The sequence below is a fragment of the Colletotrichum lupini genome, chromosome 4 (assembly GCF_023278565.1).
Source record: "Colletotrichum lupini chromosome 4, complete sequence".
NCBI lineage: Eukaryota > Fungi > Ascomycota > Sordariomycetes > Glomerellales > Glomerellaceae > Colletotrichum > Colletotrichum lupini.
In genome coordinates this window covers 4,954,174-4,975,606 of record NC_064677.1, presented here as the reverse complement: position 1 = coordinate 4,975,606, position 21,433 = coordinate 4,954,174, and the positions used below count along the sequence as shown (strand labels likewise).

General features: G+C 54.8%; 7 protein-coding genes across 7 annotated transcripts; 4 read left to right on the top strand and 3 right to left on the bottom strand.

Moving 5' to 3' along the window:
* Nucleotides 1–506: 506 nt before the first annotated feature.
* On the top strand, nt 507–2,923 carry CLUP02_08596 (uncharacterized protein; the record flags this gene model as incomplete). Its single annotated transcript, XM_049287582.1, has 4 exons — nt 507–673; nt 949–1,168; nt 1,226–1,348; nt 2,576–2,923. The coding sequence occupies 4 exons, from the start codon at nt 507–509 to the stop codon at nt 2,921–2,923; spliced, it is 858 nt and encodes a 285-aa protein (XP_049144725.1).
* Nucleotides 2,924–3,951: 1,028 nt separating this feature from the next.
* CLUP02_08595 (GATA zinc finger) lies at nt 3,952–6,976 on the top strand (the record flags this gene model as incomplete). Its single annotated transcript, XM_049287581.1, has 3 exons — nt 3,952–4,016; nt 4,308–4,707; nt 4,937–6,976. 3 exons carry the CDS (start codon nt 3,952–3,954, stop codon nt 6,974–6,976), a joined length of 2,505 nt encoding a protein of 834 aa, XP_049144724.1.
* Nucleotides 6,977–7,194: 218 nt separating this feature from the next.
* Nucleotides 7,195–7,536, top strand: CLUP02_08594 (uncharacterized protein; the record flags this gene model as incomplete). Its single annotated transcript, XM_049287580.1, has 1 exon — nt 7,195–7,536. One exon carries the CDS (start codon nt 7,195–7,197, stop codon nt 7,534–7,536), a length of 342 nt encoding a protein of 113 aa, XP_049144723.1.
* A 3,517-nt stretch (nt 7,537–11,053) lies between these two features.
* Nucleotides 11,054–15,863, bottom strand: CLUP02_08593 (kelch domain-containing protein; the record flags this gene model as incomplete). The annotated part of the gene is made up of 4 exons (XM_049287579.1): nt 11,054–14,708; nt 14,759–15,041; nt 15,112–15,523; nt 15,588–15,863. The coding sequence occupies 4 exons, from the start codon at nt 15,861–15,863 to the stop codon at nt 11,054–11,056; spliced, it is 4,626 nt and encodes a 1,541-aa protein (XP_049144722.1).
* A 173-nt stretch (nt 15,864–16,036) lies between these two features.
* Nucleotides 16,037–17,638, bottom strand: CLUP02_08592 (uncharacterized protein; the record flags this gene model as incomplete). Its single annotated transcript, XM_049287578.1, has 6 exons — nt 16,037–16,408; nt 16,562–16,660; nt 16,750–16,875; nt 16,938–17,303; nt 17,373–17,394; nt 17,529–17,638. The coding sequence occupies 6 exons, from the start codon at nt 17,636–17,638 to the stop codon at nt 16,037–16,039; spliced, it is 1,095 nt and encodes a 364-aa protein (XP_049144721.1).
* Nucleotides 17,639–19,515: 1,877 nt separating this feature from the next.
* Nucleotides 19,516–19,770, bottom strand: CLUP02_08591 (uncharacterized protein; the record flags this gene model as incomplete). Its single annotated transcript, XM_049287577.1, has 1 exon — nt 19,516–19,770. The coding sequence occupies one exon, from the start codon at nt 19,768–19,770 to the stop codon at nt 19,516–19,518; it is 255 nt and encodes an 84-aa protein (XP_049144720.1).
* Nucleotides 19,771–19,851: 81 nt separating this feature from the next.
* On the top strand, nt 19,852–21,089 carry CLUP02_08590 (uncharacterized protein; the record flags this gene model as incomplete). Its single annotated transcript, XM_049287576.1, has 7 exons — nt 19,852–19,874; nt 19,936–20,076; nt 20,222–20,278; nt 20,345–20,383; nt 20,452–20,631; nt 20,709–20,999; nt 21,074–21,089. 7 exons carry the CDS (start codon nt 19,852–19,854, stop codon nt 21,087–21,089), a joined length of 747 nt encoding a protein of 248 aa, XP_049144719.1.
* Nucleotides 21,090–21,433: the final 344 nt, after the last annotated feature.

The following is a 21,433-nucleotide window of genomic DNA, read 5'->3' as shown; positions in this document are numbered from 1 at the left end:
TCGGTATATTCATGAACAAGCCTTCCCCTTCCAAGTCCGAGAGCCAGATGGGGGCAGGCGGATGGGCCGACCAGAGCCAGGCATACGATACCTACTATTTTCGCTTCTTCAGCTCCTGGGCAAGCGTTTTGCAGCCAGGCACTTGTCTGCACTTGTCTGTCTCGGGGACCAGCCTACCAGAGGGAGAGGAAACGAAAAGTCACAACGTATAGGCAAGCTAGGAATGCCGACCGGCCACAATCCGAAGCGCAGAACGGAGCCTAGACGGTACATCCAAACCCGGCACCGAGACTCTCATTCGTCTGGGGGCTTGCCGCCTCTCGTTTTTAGTGGCCTCCACCTCTTCTAATCCAGTTCAACGTCCGCTGTCCGGCACGCTGGTACGCAGACCAGCCCGGTTCGGTGCAACCTTCACAGCAAAGGCAGTGCGGCATCGTACGGTCGAGCGGTATTTTTTGCCTGTTCGTTCTGGTCAGTCCACGGCCGTCTCATTGTCAGCCTGACAAATGTCTCCTGAACTGGTTGCTTACAGGTTCGCACCCGCTGTGGCTGAAGTAGTCTCGGGGAATAGGCGGAGCATCAGCTTCTATAGCCACCTCAACGTTGGTTCACACAAAGTTCACGAGGGACTCAGAGATACAGATACGGCGCAGAGCAGCAGAGAGCTGGAGCAGTCGAGACTCGAATGACTGGGCTCAACTCAACGTCTCGTCTCGGTCGAACCGCCCGATAGGTATCGGGGTTACAGAGAAGCGGTATTGGATATTTGGTCAAAAGAGGGATACTCCCAGCTTGGAACAAGCCAGTGCGGCAGTATGGTACGGGGAGTCGGGGACGAAGGCCCAGTTTCTCCAACGATTCGTGAGGCTAAGTAATCTTCCATTTGGGCAGTGGACAGGCCCTTGGTCCTTGGGTGCCGGGAAGAGCAGTCGGTTGCTGTCACCGCAGGCTAGGATCGGCCTGTGGCCTTTCCAAGGACGATGGGCTTTCACTTCCCTGCGAGGTAGCGGTCCCAGTGGTCCCTGAAGAGGGGCCCTTCCTGTTGCCCGCCTCTAGAGAACGAAGACAGGCCGAGGCGCCAGGTTCCCAGCAGCATCAGCAGCAGCAGCAGCAGCAGCAGGCGCGCCTCCTGCGTGCATGTTGGCAGATGAAGAAGGGAGGGCGTCTCGTTAGTGTCCCGATCTTCTCCCGTTCAAATTGTTCCCCCCACTAGCAATTGCAGCAGCGGAAGCAAGAACAGCAGCACCAGGAACTTAATAAGGGCGAGGATATTCTGCCAGCAGCTCCCGATATCCTGCCCCCAAGTGTGGCTGCGACCGCCACACGACCGCCGGTCTCGGGCACACACGTAAGCTGGGCTCTGCGTAGTCAGCATTCGAGTGGGTTGGCCAATCAGAGGCCGTCAATTGACTTGAATTATTTTGGTAAAAAGTACGGCAATCGACGCGTTAGCCCAAGTCGACGATTCCGTCGAATTGGCCTAATTGCCCAGCTGCCCAATTGACTCGCTCGAAAAGCTGGCAGCGGCCTGCCAGCGGTAGTCTATAAACGAGGTTAAGGATTTGTGACGCTTATTTGGGCGGGTTAACTCTGCGAGGCGTTGCTACTTTCGATCGCGACCGCAAAGCCAGCCTCGTGGGCAGCCTCGTTAAGTGCTGCTCTAGCCTTGGGCAGGCTAGAGCGCTGGCCGTAAAGTGGGCAGTCGTACTTCACGTGACCGTATTCGTCGTAATCGACGGCATGCTAGTAGACGAAGGGATCGTCTACTTCGCGATTATTCTCTTCTTGCGGTATATTAACGTTAGGAATAGCTTTAATTAGCGGTAGCGGTAGCGGCAGCGGCAGCGACGGCGAGGTCGACGAAGTGGTGGTTATAGGTGGGTGGGTAGGTAGGTAGGTAGGTAGGTAAGTGGGTAGGTAAGTGGGTGGGTATGGGCAGCTGGGCTCCGTGGTCGGAGGCAGGGGCGGTCGCAGCCACACTTGGGGGCAGGATATCGGGAGCTGCTGGCAGAATATCCTCGCCCCTTAATAATTCTGGGACAGATCGGCCACAAGTTTCGGTGCATGTCAGTCCAGAGACGGAAGATTACATTACGGTCATAACCAGGCAGTGAGGGTGATAGTGAGTACTTGGGCAGTCAGGTCTGGTGGTTGGATCTCGAGCTCTAGCAGGAGAAGGAAAAGACGAGTGGTGATTCTCACGAGCATCATCATGAAAGTGACGGGATGAGTGAAGGGACTGGATACGGCGTAGTTTCTGGGTAAACTCTACACCCACCTGCCGCATTTCATGTGTGTACAGCGCGCGGCTTCCACTGCTTGGACTGGGACGTGAAAGAGAGTGGGAGAGGAATAGCTACTCCGTACTCAATACTGGGTATGGTGGTGAGGTATTGTATGAAGGAGCTCTCTCCGAGTCTAGGTGTCTAGGAATAGGTCAGACTCTAGTCGAAGAAGGAGGAAGAGGAGGAGAAGTGCTCCGTAGGGACTAGGTCGGGTCCCTGATCCATGGATGTCCCACACCCTCCGCCCACTTCCACTCCCACTCCCACTCCAACTCCCACGCACCCACCAGGGCCACCACACGTCGACGGTCCCCTCTTCCTCCCACGGTCTCCCCTCCCTCCCCCTCACCTTCACCTTCACCTTCACCTTCACGCTTCCCCCCCTCTTCCTCCTGCGTGGCCTGCCCCTGCACGAAGGCACGGCACAACTACGTACTCCCTCGTCCGTCCACGGCCGTCGTCCAGAGGCGCAGACGTCTATTGGGCCTAAGGGCGACAGCAACAGCCGGTCGATTCCCTACGCAATAATGCCCACTGTTCCGCCGGCTACTGCTGCGTCAAGAGATCCCTTCCCGCCGCCGAACCTGCGTGACGACTTGTTACCCGTCTCGTCTACCTTAGTCTACCTTACGCAGTAAGGTAGTTCTCTTTCCCCCCCTCCCCGTGCCTTGGGACGGACGCTGCCTCTTTTTTTTCTTTACATCTTGCGCTAGTACCCGGAAAATCCAGGCGAGCGACGCCGCGACATCGAGTCCAAAGCCCAGCCATCGAAACTTTCTTCTTCATCTAAACACTTTCTAAACCTCTTTGGACATTCCAGACACCCGTCCGCTCCAACTCCCGGCGCATACAAACTACGTCCAGAATTCAGAATACGGATTCCTTCGTCACAAGCGTGGGTACTAAACGTGTGTGCCTGTCTCTCCTGTTGCGGCGCTAGGTACTACGAATACAAGGTACCTACCTACCTTACCGACCTTACCTGTTCGTACCGCACGCATACCCACGCTACTACGTACCGACCAACCTGGGCCTGTCCGAGTCGGAGACAAACTGCTGCTGCTGCTGCTGCTGCTGTCGCTGCCCTTCAAGCCACCCAGTCAGAGAAAACGAAGTGAGGTAGGTAGAGAGTTGCAGCCAAGCGAACGTGGGGAAATTCCTTCCTGTGACCCTCGACTCGACTCGACTCGCCGAAACCGAAACCTTGACTTCCATCTCTACACTACCTTGGGAACCTTTTTTTTTCTTCTCCTTCCTCTTTTCCTGAACCTACCACTCTTCAACCACTTCTCTCTTCACCCCCGTTGCTCCTCTTCACATGGCTGCCACCATTCAGTCACCCATTGCGACTTCAAGTCCATTCACCTCGATGAATCCCACAACAACAGAACACGACTTTCGCTTCCCGCGGAGGCCTGACGACCACTACGCCAGCAACTCACAGTCGCAGTCGCAGTCGCACTCCCAGTCCCAGTCCCACGCACATCAGCAGGCCCAGGCCCAGGCGCACACCCAGACGCAAACGCGGGCGCATTCCAAGGCCAGCCCCAGCGAACTGCCCGCCGGTCTTCGGGACCTACGTCTCGACCTCTCTGCTGCCCTCTACCCGAACGCGCAAGACGATTTCTTGAAATCCTCAGAATTTCCACCCTTCCAAAAGGCAACCATGGACTCAAGCCAGAGCCCCGAGGAGATGCAAAAGGATGATCCTTTAGCCACCCAGGTGTGGAAGTTCTTCAGCAAAACGAAGCACATGTTGCCCAACCAGCAGCGCATGGAAAATCTGACTTGGAGGATGATGGCTTTGAACCTGCGCAAGAAGCAGCAGGAGGAGGAGAGAGCAAGGTCAGCAATAACCTCTAATCCCGTACCCTTGTTTTGCTTCTCTCTCTCTCTCTCTCTCTTTCACCCTCGTCGATTTCACAAAAAAAAAAAAAAAGTTACACTTGTCCCGGCTCTGGCGTCGTTTTACCGACGGCCATGCCGCTGACGGACCTGGCTAACCATTGTGGGATGATGCAGGCTCGCTCGATCTGCGCCGGCACCTGCACCACCAGCTGCTACGCCCGCTGCGACATTCAATGTCAACCCACCCAGCGGCATCGCCCAGTTGCGCAAGTCGTCAGAACAGAACGTGAACCACCCGGAACCCATGAACCTCGATGACTTCATTTTCTCCGAGAATATCGCAACGCCAGTCACAAACCCCTCGCCTCAACCAACAACAAAACACCACGAAGAGAAGAATCAGATGCATCCCTCTTTCGCATCCGCCATCCCCATCAAATCGCGCAAAGATTCGGCTGCCCAGCAGCACTTTGTCCCACAATCCGTCCCCTTCCCGCCTCACCACCAAAAGACCCATGACGAGTTCAACTACATTACTCGCCATCACCGGAAAACGAGCATTGACGAGCGACGGGTAAGTCCAAAATTTCACTGCATCCTTGGAAATACCCTTCTTCCCTCTTGCCGTAAACCATGCGTTTGGATGCACCCTTTTTTCCTCTGGGCGCTTGCTCGACTGTTTTGGGCGCTTTTTTATCTTCCTATCTTGCGCACCCCCCTTCGGGGTGCTACATTGAGACACGCCCCCGATATCATGTTAGTGCCATTTTCGTCTTCGCTGAGCTGACCCCGTTCGCACTTAGACCCGTAAACGTCCGGCCGATTTCTCTCCCCATGTGCCCGCGGTCAACAGCACCACGACAACAACCAATGACTTGGATGCGGATTCAGAACCTCACGAATATTCTCTCGATAACGCCAACCAGAACAATATGTCGCAGAACCCGCATCAGAACGGTGTTCCTTTCCCACTAGATACCTACAACATCGAAAATGACCCTATCATCACCTCCGCCGGCCCCTTCCAACAGAACTTCTCTTTCTCACCATCCACCTCACCCATGATACCCCACGGCCCGTTTTCCAGTGTTTACAACGGATCTTCGGTTCAATCCTCTTCTCTGAACCCCTCAGATTTCTATTCGCCCCCAGGATCGGCTTATCATTCCACCGTCACCACACCGCACGCCATGACTGATAACGACGGCTTCTACTTTGGCTCCATGGATATCCGTGGCCAAAGGTCACAACAATTCCGACAAGGCGGTCAGAGCATGGGAAACCAAATGAACCAGCAATTCATGTACAACAACAACACCAACGGCAACCCCATGTTCCCTGCCTCCGCGCCTACCACGGAGTCTGTCTTCGCCTCCAGCAGCGCACCGAGCCCATTTGGGCACATCGACCCGACACAAGTCTTCCAGTCTGACCATCCAGTGCGCTCTCCTGGCATGTCGCTCCCTAACGAGGGCATGTTCACCTTTGGCGCCGACTCGGACGAGGAGGATGGCGGCGCCTTTGCTGATCGCAACCTGGTCATGTCGTCTCAGGACTTCTCCCCGGGACCGATGGACGAGAGCAACTCATTGGGCTGGGATCCTTCTCTGCCCGGTCAGTACAGCACACAAGCGGCGCGCTATCCCGGCGGTCCCCCGCGAAAGCAGGTTACGATCGGCGGTACCACAACGGACTACGTTGACAACGATTGGGAAGGCGGTAACCTGCCGAGGTCTCAGTCGCAGTCCTTCAGGCAAGGATCCGACAGGAGGGGCGGCAAGGTCCCGCGCACGGCGTCCACGCCCGCCGGTCATCTCGGCCGCAACGGAAACCCCTTTGACCGCATGGCACAATCTACGCCCAACTCCCCACCGGAGAACAATGGCACGGTGTCTGGCTTCTCCTCCGTCGCTCCCAGCCGGCCGTCTTCTCCTCCCGGTTCTAAGTCGGGCTCCACAACCAACCTACAGGCCGCTGCTGGTGCTCAAGGCGAAGGCAACGCCCCGACAACTTGCACCAACTGCTTCACTCAGACCACGCCACTATGGCGACGCAATCCCGAGGGTCAACCCCTCTGCAACGCCTGCGGTTTGTTCCTCAAGTTGCACGGGGTTGTTCGTCCTCTGAGTTTGAAGACGGACGTGATTAAGAAGAGGAACCGCGGTTCTGGAGCCAGTTTGCCTGTAGGGGGGACAAGCACGAGATCGAAGAAGAACGCAGCGAGCGTCTCGGGCCCGGGCTCCCGCAAGAACTCAACGCTTGCGGTCTCTACTCCGGCGAACAACGTCACTACACCACCTGCTGCCGCTCGAGCCGGTAGTGCGAACGAGGGGGAGAGCCCTGCTAGCGGTGCCGCATCGGGCGGAAACACGGCGGGTAGCACGCCGACAAGCTATGGCACAGGCTCCTCTACCGGCGCTGCTGCTGGAGGAAAGGGCGTCGTGCCGATTGCTGCTGCACCACCCAAAAACACCCCTGGGCCCGGTGCTGCAGCCCTGTCACGCAATGCCGGAACGTCCTCTTCTTCAGGCTCGTCCAAGCGCCAGCGTCGTCACAGCAAGAGTGCTGGCAGCGAAGGCCTCGCAGGCATGGACGTGGACAGCCCCGAGACCTCGACCGGATCTCCCAACGAGGCTGCAAAGTCACTTGGATCCGCCACTGGTCTTGCGAGCATGCCGACGGCGGGCTCGCTGGGCTTGGCCAATGGCTTCGGAATGACTCAACGCCCCATGATGGGGACTGGCATGATGGGCATGCCTGGGGGCCAGAATGGCCAGATGATGAACCCAGGAGGCCCTGCTTCCGGTCCGCAGGAGTGGGAATGGCTTACGATGAGTCTGTAAAGGAGATGCGAATCTCCCTCACGCAACGACCAGACGATAGTAGCGAGTGGCAGTATTTGCTTCTTGCACGAAGGCTCTCTCTAACCTACTCCCCGATAGGGGCGGTGGGGTCGTGGCACGCTAATTTTCTGTTCCAAGGTCTATCTGACTTTTGATATGGTCACGGCGCATCATGAATTTATTGGCTGTTATTTTCACGAATTTTGTTTGATACCACCATGGCCACGATTACTGGTCACTGCGCGGCGGTCTTCTGTTTTTGGTCCGCCTACACGAAGAAAGATAATTTGGGCTATATGCTTTGCTTACTCGATATCCTGCATGCGAGGCCGGCGATACCTACGGTGCATCCAAGATGGATTCCCACTCGAATCGAATCTCGAATGAACCGAGGACTACTAGAGCGCTCGTCAGTACGGATACATGACCTAATGCGCCGAGTAATGAAGGAGACTTTGAAGGAGTCCGACCAAAGTCGAAGGATATCACGAAGCTGCTTTGACGCGGAGAGGCGGATCTTATTTTACGAGCATGACTGGGACCTTTCTTGCTTACAATGAGCGTACGGTTACGTATCTGGGCGTCTTCAGACTTTGTGGGCGGGATAAGGATTCCATTTTCCAAGCGTTCTAGAAGGGCGTCTTTGAGAGACCTGGACAAGCGCCGGCGACACATGATTTCTTTTTGCGGGAGGAGATGGGACTGGGGAATTCAGAGGGTTTATCACTTTGGATCTTGTTATACCTAGAGCTCTGCAACCGGATGATATAAACTGAGATACCTCTTTTATGCTTGAACATGATTTCATCTGATTAGGACGTACTGTGATGCGAGCTGTGATGCGAGCTGTGATATGTGCCTGTCTAATTCCAGCTGACCATCTGAGGCTACACAAAGGCAGTGAATGAGCGACAGGAGAAGACTGTAGTACAGAGAGGGGGGAAAGGGGGCGGGGAAAACGGGCGAGATGGCGGGGTTCGTGCCGCGTCTGCCTTGGAATGATCCAAGCATCGAGATTCAAGGGCACGAGGGGGGGGGGGGGGGGTCAAAGACTCAAAAGGCCGTTATCCGTCGGTGAGAGCACGGACTACCTGGCTTGAGGTGGCATGGGGTGGGGTACCGACTCGACCGCCTCGCCGGAGACGCTGCGGAGCCGGAAAGGGTATGTGGGTCCCAGTCCGTCCGCCGCTGCTCCGGGCGACTTCCCTGTTTGATCTGCCAGGACCCCCCGACCCCGATGTCTTCGAAACCCTGGCTGTGGGATTTTTGAACCGCCCGGCTCCACGCGTGACTCCACGTCACACTTTCCACCCCCGCGTTAGGGGTCTTGATCGGTGGTGCGGTGGAACGAGGTTCCGAGGTGGTGGTTTGTGGGGTGAGAGGGAGGATTGCTTTTAGTCATGGTGAGGTAAAGGAAAACCTAGTGTACGCTTTCGGAGGTAGGGATGCTGGTGAGGTAATGAGGATGGATGTGTTCTTGTCTTGTAGGCGTTCTGTGGTACCGGTAGAATTTTCTCATTGGTATGTTAAAGTTGCTTCTCCTTGGCGCAACTGGTGCTATAGCCGGGAAGCTTAACATGATTCGCAAAGGAGATCGGGTAACCTGATCAAAAGTTTCCCATGCAATCCTAGAGCAAACACTGATTACCGCTCCCACCTGCCGCGGTGATCAAGAGAGATCTTGGGTTGGCTTCGAGAGAGGACAAACTGGCGTTACTATTCTGGAAGAGTACCTACCTCTTTCACTATACCTTGTGGCCTCTTAGGTTTGAGGAAGCCGACGTATCCAAATGTGTCGATGCAAAGGAGGGTTCACTCGGATTAAGCCACTTCATGTTTCCTGGGGCTACAGATCCCATCTTCAGTGGGGAGTACTATCGAGAAACACTGCTCCAGCCCTTGGCTGGATATCATATTTAAGGAGGGAAGGGACTCCGGAATGTTTGTCTTCCCGGGCACCGCCAATTCGATATGGGTTGAAGTACATGAGTACTAGACCCTGTCCAGGTCAACTGCGCTGCGTTGGAGTGCACTTTGACATTAATACCGTTGAATGTACAGGATCTCCAGGTGATAAGATAGCAAAGAGCATTCTCAGGTAGGTAGCCTTGATAAACCTTTGTTATCTCAATTCTAGTCCGCCGCCAATATGTATATACGAAGATACAGCCTCGCGATGAGGAAATCTCTAGCCTTGGTGGGTTGGATGTTGAACTATAAGACGGAAACATTTCGAACGACGTCAAGCATGGGAGCAATTCACCAATGAAGTTTCCTCACCCGAAATCTTGGATCTCTTCTGCACTCTTTACCCTCAAGATCAGTATGGATATCCTATATATACACCAAAGCTATCCAAGGGAAAACCCACAGGGGGCAAGCCTCATCTGTCGTAGTACTATATAATGTACACCTCGAGCTCCAGATGCTGTGTAGTCCATTCGACACCGAGACCAGCATGTCAGCGTCCTATTGCTGCCAGGCTGAGAAGGGAAGGCGTCCTCTCCCTCCCGAGGGGCCGATCACGCTGTACAGAGTTGGCAAAAAAGCTAACTCGCTGAGTCTGTTTCGTTTCAACGTCTACCCTAGGAAAAAAATGAAGCCGTGTATCGCCCAGTAGCCAGCCGCTTCGTGAGAGTATAACGACGCGAATACACAAGGGATAGTGTGCTCGAGCATGATTCAACGCTCAAGAAGTCTCCCTCTACGAGGATCAGTCACAGGACTACAACATAAAAGCCTACCTCGACGTGTCGGAAAGTTCCCGTCACGTCAGTCAACTCTGTCCACTCGGCACCACGGCTCCAACAGGCTTCCGCAAAACTGGCCTGCCCGCAAAAGAGTAAAATCAAGGCGCACATCATATACCCCGTTCCCCTTGACGCCTTGACGCCTAAACGCCGGGTAACGATGAGATATACCCCCCAACACCAACCGTCTCTAGAAGACAGACAGTACGTCAAGAAAAAGACTACAGGAACCAGATCCGTGCTTTGCTGAGCATGGTACCGCGACCTCTGTGATGGAAAAGGGGGAGACCGTCTAGCCAAGAACCGATCTCAACTATCTCTTTAGAGTATCCATCACCCTGAGGAGCTCAACAATGGCTCTTACCCGCCTGCCCAACAGTGAGAACTGCTGTTGACGATAACAGGGAGCAAGCTCCTTATGCGGGCATCGACTTGGTTTGGAAAACACACGCCTATACACACAAACGTGGGTCCATCACATCACAATATCAGACGCATCCATTGGTAACAATCGTCTCATCGTTTGACCAAACCCTAGGTAGATATCGTCACGCTGCTAAACCCCAACCATCATCACAAGCCATCAGGAATCACCAGCCCCATCTTCAGTATGTATGAACGCATTGTGAAAAAAGAATTTGTTATCAAAACCGCACGGGAGAATCCTCGACGGTCGCTTATTGTCGTTATCTTTTGCCCCTCTGAGCCAGCCCCGCTCCACTCGTTGATCAGTCATCAAACGTCCTGCGCGCGCGCTTCCTCTTCATTTTTTTTTGCCTCCCCCATATTCTTGACGTGAAGGGGATGAAACCCTTCAGCATCAGGATGAGGCTTCTCAGGAAAAAAACAACAGTATTGTACATTATGGTAAAAGAAAAGAAAAAAAGGCAACTGGGCACGCGTGCTCAATCTTTCTGATAGTGTCATCCACCCATCTCAAAGAATAGAAGTGACCCTTATGCGCCTGGCCTGCTCTCGTACGTCCACGGCGAACAAGCAAGCAGAGGTCATGGTTGTGTGTAGTGTATCATCAAAAAAATGAGAAATCCATCAACTCGGAAAGAAAAGAAAAGGAAACGCGATGAAAAAAAAAGGGCGGGGGAATTAAGCGAAGGTTGTTTCGTCGTGAGTACGTTGAATCATTGCGAAACGAAGAACAGAGCCCACGCGTCGAAACCAAATCCCCAAAATCCGAAAACTCCTTCCAACTGCGGACTGCAAACCGCGGCGGACCGTGTGCAGTCAAAGAATGTACAGAAAGTGTAGTGATGAGCGCCGGAGGTTGTCACGTAGAGAAGCGAGAGTTCATGCGTCGCAGAACGCCAGACTAAGGCCGGTCAGGTCGGCTTTTCGTCTTCGCTCGGTCGTTCTCGGCTTGTTCGTCTACGTCGAGTCGCTTGCGCCAGTCGGCCAGGCTTTCGCTGAGGCCAAGTCCGACTTCTTCGTCCTTACGAGTAGGGGTTGCGGCGCCCTCAAAGTCAAAAGTGTTGCTGAGACGGTAGTTCTTGTTGGTGGCTTCCCAGTGGGTGCGCAGAGTCTCGAGCTCATCGGCCAGATTGTCCAACGCAGTGCTATTGCGTCCGTCGACTCCGCCAGCGACTGCACCGTAGGTGCTGTCCGCGTCAGAGCTGTCCTGTCGTCGGTGTCCCACGCTGTTGCCGTTGGTACCCCTCTCGGTCAGGTCGGAGGTCATGCTCGGTGCCTGCCTACTTTGCCGGCGGTAGCTATCGACTGAGTTCTCGACCTGGTCAAGAAGCAGCGAGACCTTGCCTTCGGCATCCTGGGCGCGACGCTCGAGGAGGAGGTTCTCCTGCTGGAGGCTCTCCAAGTCCCGGCGGTTGGCGGCGAGTTTGCGGGAAGCTTCTTCAGCGTCCTTGAGAGCGCCCTCGCGTTGCTTCTTGCTATCCTCCAGTTCCTTTCTGACCGCAGTGAGCTGAGATTCAAGCTGCTCCGTGGACGCCTGCAAGTCTTCTTCGAGGGCCTCAATCTTCTCCTGTAGAATGTGGCGTTCGCTTTCCCAGCTGGCAGGAGCACTTCCGTCGTTGCCGGCGGATGCCTCCACGCGATCCTCAAGCTCGATAACCTCGTTCTTGAGCTTGGCATTCTCGGTCTTGTACCTGGCGAGCTGCTCCTTGAGTTGCTTCAACATCTTCTCCGTACCCTTGACGTAGTGCACAGCAGACTGATAGTCGTTTTCCAATTGGCTGAGCTTTTCACGGTACGCAGCTTCGCTGGCCTCCTGCTGAGCTGTGCTGCGCTGTGCATTCTCTTCGTGGGCGGTCAACGCGGCGTTGAGCTGATCCTCGAGATCGCGAATGCGGGCCGCCTCGGGAGTGTTCACTCGCGGGCTGCCAATGCTTCGGGTCCGTGACATGCCCGTGGGGCTGATGCCGCGCTCTACGAGGATGTCCTTGAGGGTGTTGTGTTGCACGGTCATCGCGTTGGTCTCCAGCTGTTGGTTCTGAAGTTGGTGCTTCAGGTCTGAGTTCTTAGCCTGCAGAGATTGAGTATCCCTGAGAGCCGCCTGGAGCTGTCTCCTGATTGCCACACCTTCGCGACTGGACTGCTCCTGGTAGACCTCCAATCCAGCAATGCGCTCTTCCGCAGTGCGAAGCTTATCAGCCGCAGCATCGGCCTCTTGCTGGTACTTCTTAACAAGCGCGTTCGCAGCGACGAGTTGGGCCTGCAATGCCTTGGCGCGTCCCTCGTCAGCTTTGCCGTCAGCTCCGATGTTCCTCGCGGTGACTTTGTCGAATCCGGCCAGCACAGCTTGCTGATGGAGTTTGGCTTCGTTGGCGTGCTTCTCGGCGATCTCCTCAGCGTCACGCAGTCGCTGAGTTGCAGCTACGAGCTCTGTGGTGCGTGCTTCGTGTTCAGCCTTGAGCTTGTTGAACTTGGACTCGAGTTGCTCCCTTTGAGAGCGCTCCTCCTCCAGCTTGCCCTCCAAAAGCGCCTTCATCTCTGCGGAAGCAGCCATGGCGGTACGGAGAGAGTCGAAGGTATCGTTCTGCTCCTTGGAGCTGCCGATGGAATCGTTGTACTTCTTCTCAAAGTCGTCCTTCTCTACGGTCATGAGCTGAATCGCAGCCATGGCCTCTGTGTATTGAACAGCCTGCTCCCTAGCTTCTTTCTGCACCATGTGCAGCTCGGCCTTGAGTTGCTCGAGCTCGGTAGAAGTCATGGTCTTGTAAGACTCGAGTTCGCTCATCCGCTTCTGGGAAGCATTGGTGGTGTCGTCGGCCAAGAGGCGGGCGCGTTTCTCAGCTTCAAGCTCGGATTTCATCATCTCAAGCTGGGCTTGGAGGTCCTTTTGATAGTTCAGGGCAGAAGCCAACTTGCGGCTGATCTCGGTGGAACGGTCATCTACGTCGCGTTCGCCATCCAGCTGGGGAGTGCTTGCAGCGCTCCCGCCCATCTGGGCTGCGAGTCTTGCCTTAGCATATACCGCCTCTTGAATCGCAGCGTCTCGCTGCTTCTCTGCTTCGGCGATTTGTTTCGCAGCGAGAATGGCTTGCTTATCAACGGATGCCTGAACATTGGCGAGCTCGGTTCTCATGGCCAAAAGAGCCTCGATAAGGGGTTTGTCCTCGTCATCAAAAGTCTCTGCGGCTCTGCTGTCAAGGACAGGGCTGAGGCTTGCGTTGGGAACATAGCCAGCCTTTCGGGCCAACTCAAGCTCAGACGCATACCAAGCGTTGCGGTTCCTAGCTGTATCCAACTCCTTCAGTATAGCGACAGTCTGTGAGGTGCGGCCAGAGGATCGTCGGGACAATGGATTGCTGGCTTGACGGGTGGGAGCCGGTGGCGAGGCCGGGCGGATAGGTTGCTGCACTTGTATCGGCGACTGCTTCTGGGTTGGCGGCGGCGGCTGTGCCTGAGAAGGAGGTTGAACTGGAGCAGGCGGTGGTGCTTGCGTCTGAGGTGGTGGTTGAACTTGAGCTTGCTGTTGAATCTGCATTGCCTTCAAAGCTGGCTCAGTTGTACTATCCACGGAGGTCTGAGACCTGCTGCCTTGCCTAGACCTGGTCTTGGAAGGCTCAGAAGGACCAGATTCAGACTTGGAGCCAGATCTTGTGACTTGTTGAGGGGTACGTCGGCCATTGGTGACTGGGCTCTCTGCGTCCTTGGACGCTGGCTCTTTAACCTCACGTATTACGGGAGACTGGCCTGCGGCAATCTGCGGTGAGCCACCCACAGATCCATCTCTCTCCGATGACTGTCCCCTAACTCTTCCTAAGTTTCCAGTCTGAACTGAAGGCTTTGCAGGTGTTGGTCCTTGGGGCGGGGGCCCAGCCGGGGGCGATGTCACTGCAGATCTGGGGAGTTTCGACATGTTGTTGACTGCCGCCGGGTTCGCGTCCGTTCCGTTGGGAGATCCTCGCACGACGTTGGTGGGGCTATTGACGGCGGAGGCATCGCGAGGTGCGCCAGGGGCACCTACTAGTCGTTTTTGATCAGGAGGACCCTGGGAACCGTCTCGTGATAAGATATTCCTTGTCTCAGCTGCAGCACTGGGCCGCCTCGCCTGTTGTGGGCGTTGCTGGCCATTCGCCTGCGGTCCATTAGGTTGTTGTGCTGCCGCCGCATCGTTTGGGTATCGGATCTTTGTTGTATCGAGCATGTAGACTATTCCAAGGTCGCCAACGCTGGCGGGGGACGAAGAGGGTTCGCCTCCGACAACAACCACGGCCTTGCCAACGGTAGTCATGCTGTGACCGGATCGGGGAGAGGGTGAAGGGCCCATGTTCTGGAAAGTGTACCAGCGGCGCGAGGTAATTCTGAAGGCGGCGAGATCTCCGAGGTCAACACCCTCTTCCGTTCGTCCTCCGAAAATGTACATGACATCGTCGACAATTGATGCAGCGTGACCCTCTCGAGGGACTGGGATGTAGCCGATGCAGTCATGTTGCGTCCATTCGTTCGTGGCGGGATCGTAGCTCCAAACATCGTTGAACCATTGATAACCGTTTGTACCACCGAAACTAGAGTACGTCAGCAGTGATACCAGCGCAAGACTTGACGCATTACGTACAGATACATCTTGTCATTGTAAGTAACCACAGAGTGGTTGGTTCGGGCAGCTGGAATTTTGCCGACGGGCGGTCCGCCACTCTCAGTGTTCTGGATCAACATCTCCCAGCGATTATTGGGCATTTGGAGCTGGTTAAGGTCAAAAGCAGCGAGATCGTTCATGAAATAGCCCTCGATTTGACCGCCAAAGATGTAAATCTTGGATCCAAGTATGTTGAGAGAGTGGCCGTAGCGGCCGGAAGGCCTGGTGCCAGCGGGCAATGCTCTCGACCATTGTCTCGTGGCTGGTATTGATTAGCGATTGCCCAACTTCTCGCAAGGGGGCGCACGGGGAATGACTAGTATTGAACTCACAGGTGTTGAGAAGATAGAGTGTCTCGTCCAGGACGTCCATCTCATCGACTTTGGTGTCACCGCCGTAGACGATGAAGGCATTGCCAACGAGCAAACTTGCGTGCCCAACTCTCGGTCCTGGCCCCTCGGCTGTCGTCGCCAGAGGGTAGCAGGCCATATTCTGCCCGGCCTCGATCATCCACAAATCGCCCTTGACGGTAGAGCTATTGATTAAACCTCCCATCACGTATATATCGCCCTCCTTGGACGACACCGAATTGACAGCCGCTCCATAACGGGGAAAAGGGCTCGGGTGTGAAGAGGTATATGTCAGTCGTCGTTGCGACCAGGGGTATAGTGACGCATTAGGGTTCATCATTTGTTGTTGGGGAGGCATCTGGTTTTGCGAGGATACGGGCGGAGCGTTGCGAAGCTAGGAAACAGGTCAGCAGTGTCCCAGCAATGCCAGCTCATCAAAGTGAGCTGGAGAAACTTACAGGCAAATCATTTGAAGGCGCTTGTGTCGGTATTTGGTCCACGCTGGGTCCTCGCTGGCGAGTGTAGCCCTGGTCAGGGCTTCCAGCACCGGCGCTGCCATCGCGATCGATTGAGTTCAAGCTACCGGTTGGTGTTGAGCGCTGAGTGCCGTTCTTCTCCTCTCTCGCGATTCTCTCTCGCTGACTCTGGATTGAACCCTGCGAGCCGCCAGAGTTTCCATCGCGGCTTGCAAGAGCTCGATCCTGATTCTTCTTGGACTTGAAAAGAAAAGCCATGGCGAATCAAATCGAGGCCTGCACGCTGAGCGGCAGTTGCAAAGAGACTTGCTCGTAAGTTGTATCCAGAGCGCCCGGAATTTTGGAGGGTATCAATTAAATCGTTTCGGTCGTTGGTTGAACAAGTTGTTTAGGGGCGTCAGGATAATGGAAAAAGTCGCTCAAGTCGCACGTTAGTCGTGGAGTCGATGATGCGGGTAGTGGGTGCTATCGCCAGTTCGCTGTGAAGCCGAGTCGGGTGAGGCGCGATGGAGATGCAGCGGATGCAGGAACGCAGCAGATACGCAGGAACGGGAAAGGGAGTCGACGCTCGAGTGTGCGGATGGCTGGGTTCGCATCGGTGGAGTGTGCCCGGGGTAGCGCGCGTTGCTGAGGCGAGGAGCGTCCTGCGATGTTCGACCTCGTCTTTTTTTTTTATTGCGGTCCTCCTCGTCGGCGCAGTGAAGCGAGTAAGGTGGTAAGGGAGCGAGGGGTGAGAAACGAAAGGAGGCTGGGTGTTGGGCGAGACGGGACGATGTTGACTCCGCGCGTACGCAGAGCTGTTGCTGACGGGGGTTGGCTCGTCGGATTTTTAGGGGTTTGATTACTCTTTTTTTTTTTTTTTTTGGTCCTTCTTAGGCGTTTTCCCCTTCGGATTGCCGTATCTTTTCTGTCCGTGGTCGGTTTATTATTACTTTAGGCTCTCGGGCCAGGAAGACGCAGTCAGGTGTCTGCTGATAGATACGGCGATCGCAAAGCGAAGGAGGGTCGAAGTTGGACAGGAAGCTGGTGATGCAGCGAAAGAAAAGAATGCCTGGCTAGAGTGGTCTTTCCGAGAGTGTGTCGGTCACTTCGTTACCTCTCTCTCTCCGCCGTTGTAGAAAGGAGGTTTTGGGAGAAATGCCACTCTTGGGATTGGGAAGCGATGGGGAAGGGGGCGGAAGGGGAAAAAAAGACATTGGACCAATGCTGCTGGGCTGATGGAATTCACCTCCAAAATGCAGGAGTAACGGCGGAACCTGGTAAAGTGCACCTAAAAATGTTGCAGCCCAGTGCTAGCTACCAAGTACCTTCTGCCATTGGGCTACAGCCTACCTGGGCACTCGTAGTCTCTCTCTCCATCGTTTCGGGGGGCTCCTGTTCCTGCACTGACTGGCTCCGCTGGGTCGCTGCGCTGGCCTGTTCTCCGCCCACCAACTTGACTGCTTTAGCCCGCCCTGCAACCTGCCCTGCACATCTGCACTCTGCACTTGCGTCTAGGGGCCTGTTCTTAGCTGATGTTGGGCCAATGGGATGTCGTGCAGCTTGAGTTTCCGCTCGCTTATGGATGGGGGTGCAAGGGCTGAGTAGGGGAGAGCCCAGCATCCAAGCAGAAGGGGAAACTTTTTCAGAGGAGCACGGGGAGGCTGCAGGCGCTTTCTTCGCGACGGTGGGTGGGGGAAAGGAGAGAATGGAAGGCACCTAGGATTCTCGGACATCAGGCGGGACATTGAGAGTACTCGACGCCACGTGGGCCACGACCTTTCAAACTGTGTCACTCTTCGGTATATCGCTATGCACGGTGGCCTGCTTCCCGTTTCCTTCAAAAGGGGCAGGCTAGGTACCTTAGCTGGAGACACGACGAGGCCTTGCGAATTGCACCGTATCATTAAGCATGCCGTAAGAGCGTACTACGTAGGTACCTACCTGACAGGCTGCCACCGGAGCGACAAAGGGGACCGGTGCTGCTTAGCTAGGTGTTGGCTCAAGTGCGAAAAAGGTACTTGACTTTGGCTTGCCTTGGCTTGGTATCCCATGTATCTACACTAACATCTAAACATCTCGATGAGGATTAAAGGTTCTCTGTTCTATTATTACTACCAAGGGCTTCTCCAGCACGACCTGAGGCGGCCGTCCCGTCGACTGGTTGCTGGCTGCCGACCGAGTCTGTACCTCACTTACCTTGGGTGCTTAGCTCCCACTTTTCCGCCCACCTATTGTTCGAAGACTTCTCTCTCAACCTCCTCTTTCAACTCCAAAGCGAGGCAGGCGGGTGGAAAGCTTCGCACCCTCGACGTCTCGTTGCCTCTGCACTCTCGACAAAAGCTGATGCGCGCCAAGTGCCATGTGCGACTTTGAGTCAGAGTCAAATCAGCCTTCCTGGCGCTGATCTTCCCGACCCTCCAGAAACGAGTTGTACGGAGTTATTAGAGCCAGCTGTTCCATCTCCTTTCAAGGGACACACATACCTTCTGGGTTCTCTGCCAGTCTTTGGCCCCGGTATGCGTACCCATGGCCATCAGTCAAGAGACTGTGGAATTTTGCCCATTTAGGACAGGAAACCTCAACAACAACCCGCTCACATCATCAACGTGACATCGGGCCCCATCAAAGGCTCCAACTACTCCAACTGCTGCCCCCATTACGATACTATGAAAGGTAGCACACATCCTGAGGCTCGAGTCGGGCGACGTCCGTTCTAGTACGAACATCTTCTGCAGTCAAAATTGTCAGCCTTCTTGTTGCTGAAGCCTGAACGTCCGCGCACCGTAAATGCCGTATTCTGTGCCACCTACCCGAGGCACGAGCTGGTCCTAAAAGTCAATTTGATGCCCGTGGACTGGACGGGCGACAAGTACAGTACACTTAGGATATTCGTCGTGTATTTCTTCTTTGACAAACATCAGGTCTCGGGATGAGACATGGAAGCACATGACATCCAGTCACTGGCATTCCGGCCCCCAAACCCTGCCGCCAGTCTGGGCATGCTGAGCAAGAAACAGCGTATCAAAGGATCTCATCCCGGCCTGTTCAAACAAATGTCCTCGACGCATGTACTCATCGTACGTACATGTCTGACAAGCGACCGAGGCGGCGCATCCATGCCACAGGAATTCATGAACATCCTCATCTTGTTCCCGCCCTCGTTCCGGGCCCCGGGCCAGCCGCCAAGGAACAGAGACGACCAAAGAGGGAAAAGACGATGAGGCTCGTGGCAATGAGAAGATTCTTCCCATGCTACTCTGGGGCATAACAGACGCTGTTAATGGTTAACGGTAGCCCGCAAAACTCGTGGCTTCAGGGGGTCATCTCCTCCGTAGCAGTCAAAGAGGGCGGCGGTTCCATTGATACGTTGAGGATAATTTCCCTTCAGGGGGTCCATCTGCCATGAGGTGGTGCGTTTCAAGTCTCCCAAAGCTTCAACGCCATTCGGCAGCCCTCATGGCACACGGACTCGTTGAAGCTTCGAAATTCGGCAGCGGCCGCAAAGAATTGGACGGCGTAAGAGCAAGGAGACGGGAAAAACTTCCGAGGACGAAGGTCCCATGAGTGCCGGGGGAGAAAACGGACGTTGTTGGTCTCCTTTCAAAGCATGTAAATAGATACCGGCACTTGTCGCGATGTCTGTCATGTCCGAGTAGGTACACTGTGCAAACCACGGCTCAGGACAGGACAGGGAGCGTGCTCCACACCACAGACGTTGAAAACATCTCACCATGCCATATTGGGCGTGAGCCTTGCCTGAAGACTCCTGGCGCATGTGCAATGGAAGGGTGGTGGTGGCGCAGAGATAGACTTTGATGGAAAAAGGCATGGAATTCTGGCAAATTAACCTATCGGCTTAGCCTGCCTGCTAAATTCGGCGCAAGAATGTTGTACTGAGAGGGCGCGTCTGAGAGCAAGATGTGAACGTTCATTCTGGTGAGCGAGCATTAGCGTTGGCCTGAAGCAGGCGGGAGACGGAAAGCTGGCCACGCGGCGGCGGCGGCGGCGGCGGCTGGCGTCCAACTTTGATCGTCGACGGCGTGAGCGAGGGCGATGTGAATTGAGGCTCGTGTTGGGGCAGGGTCGGTCCAGGTTCGAGCTGGGTGAGCAAACAGGATGGACCCTCGCGATGACCTCTGATGGCGCATGGACGCACCGGCCGACGACGAACCGACCAGTCCATCTTATAACGTCGAGAGTCTTAAAAACGCAGCCGCATTCGGCGATCGGGCAGGTCTCCAAGCATAAACCGTCTCAACAACGAATGACCCTGAAGCAGGCCATGCGGTGAGCTACAAGCATAGCGGGCGCCCCCCTCATCGTCGTGATCGTCGTCGTCAGCATAAAGGCAGAAACGGCCAAGCCGCAATTCAGAAGAATCACAAGCGATGGATTTCCATAGTCCACTTGCAGCTTGCAACTTGAAGCGAATCCCACCTCGTATCATGGCAGCTACAAAGGCCAATGAAACCCAGGAGTCAGGACAGAGGTAAATGGGTCATGGATACGCACCACGGCGGGTATGACGTGCGCAAGGCCAACGGAGAGGGATGCGACGATCCATAAAAAAAGGAAGAGAGGGAAGGGAAAAAAAAAAAAAGGGAAGAAAAAGGGAAACGACACCCCCGCAAAAGATACGGAAAGAAGGGAAACAAGAAGGAGAGGAAGGATAAACAGACAGCGAGCCTGCCGTTTGGGGCAAGACATTGTTTCTGACACGCCCGCCTCCCGCCAGCCCATTCCCCACCGTGCTTGAGTGATGTTGCGAGGAATGTTTTCTCCGATTTGCTCGCGCTGTGAATAAGCCTGCGATATGGTAGATAGCGTATGTCGCAAGATTGATAAACATCCAATTGATTGCCAGGCACACTTCCATTTCTTGGGAATCCACCACCACCTTCGAAGTATCCCCATGTGTTCATTTACAGAGGGCAATTGCGGTGATCCAACGGGACCTGCCGCCTAAAACCAGTTCAGCGTTCACAAGTACAATCTTGAGCAAGGACCGGCCCACAAATACTTTCCCAGGACAGGAGCGCGATGCGTTCGTTCATGCCACCCTAGCCTTTGACAGAATGAGACTGATTGAACTTTGGTCCTGCTAAATGCTGGTCGCACGAGGGAGGCCACAAGAAAGAGCCATGTGAAGATTCAAGAACCTGCGGAGGAAGGTGCATTGAATTGGAACTCGGGTTGCTCATTATGGACTAGCGCCTTTGGCTCTCTGAGCCGGGCCTGGACCGTGCATCCGGCCGAGGCCTTCTTACCTCATCTCCCCCCGATTTGGATCTGTTCCTGCCTTCTGCGCTTCGCCAGAGTGGACGCGGGAGACTGGACGAAATGCGGAGATGTGGAGCTGAAAGGCGGTCAGGGTCGGGTCATCAATTGCCTCCCGTCCATCATTTCTGATTCGTTTTGCCATTTCCATACATTTATAGCACATAAGGTAAGGTAACATGCCTTAAGGTATCTCCATGTGACCCAAGTACAATTTGGACATAAGATGAACCATTGATCCTAAGTACCTAAGAAATGCTCATCATCACTTGTCTCTTGGCTAGAAGCATCAAGTGATTATATTAAAAGACATAAAGGATGGAAATAGGTGAATATTAGGAATACTTCTATCGGAACGTCGGAAGAAGCTGTCGGAGCGAGCGAAGCAGAAGGCAGGTGATTGCTCCCGGCACCTGATAGGCTGATGGTCGAAGCTGACCTCAGCCCAAGGTACCATTCCTAAATTTTGGCTGGTGCACCTCTGCCGCACCTCACCTTGTGTAAGGCACCTCCACTGCATGCCACGCTGAGCTGAAGTCGGGTGTTAGCCGCTGCGCTGCGCTGCCAAC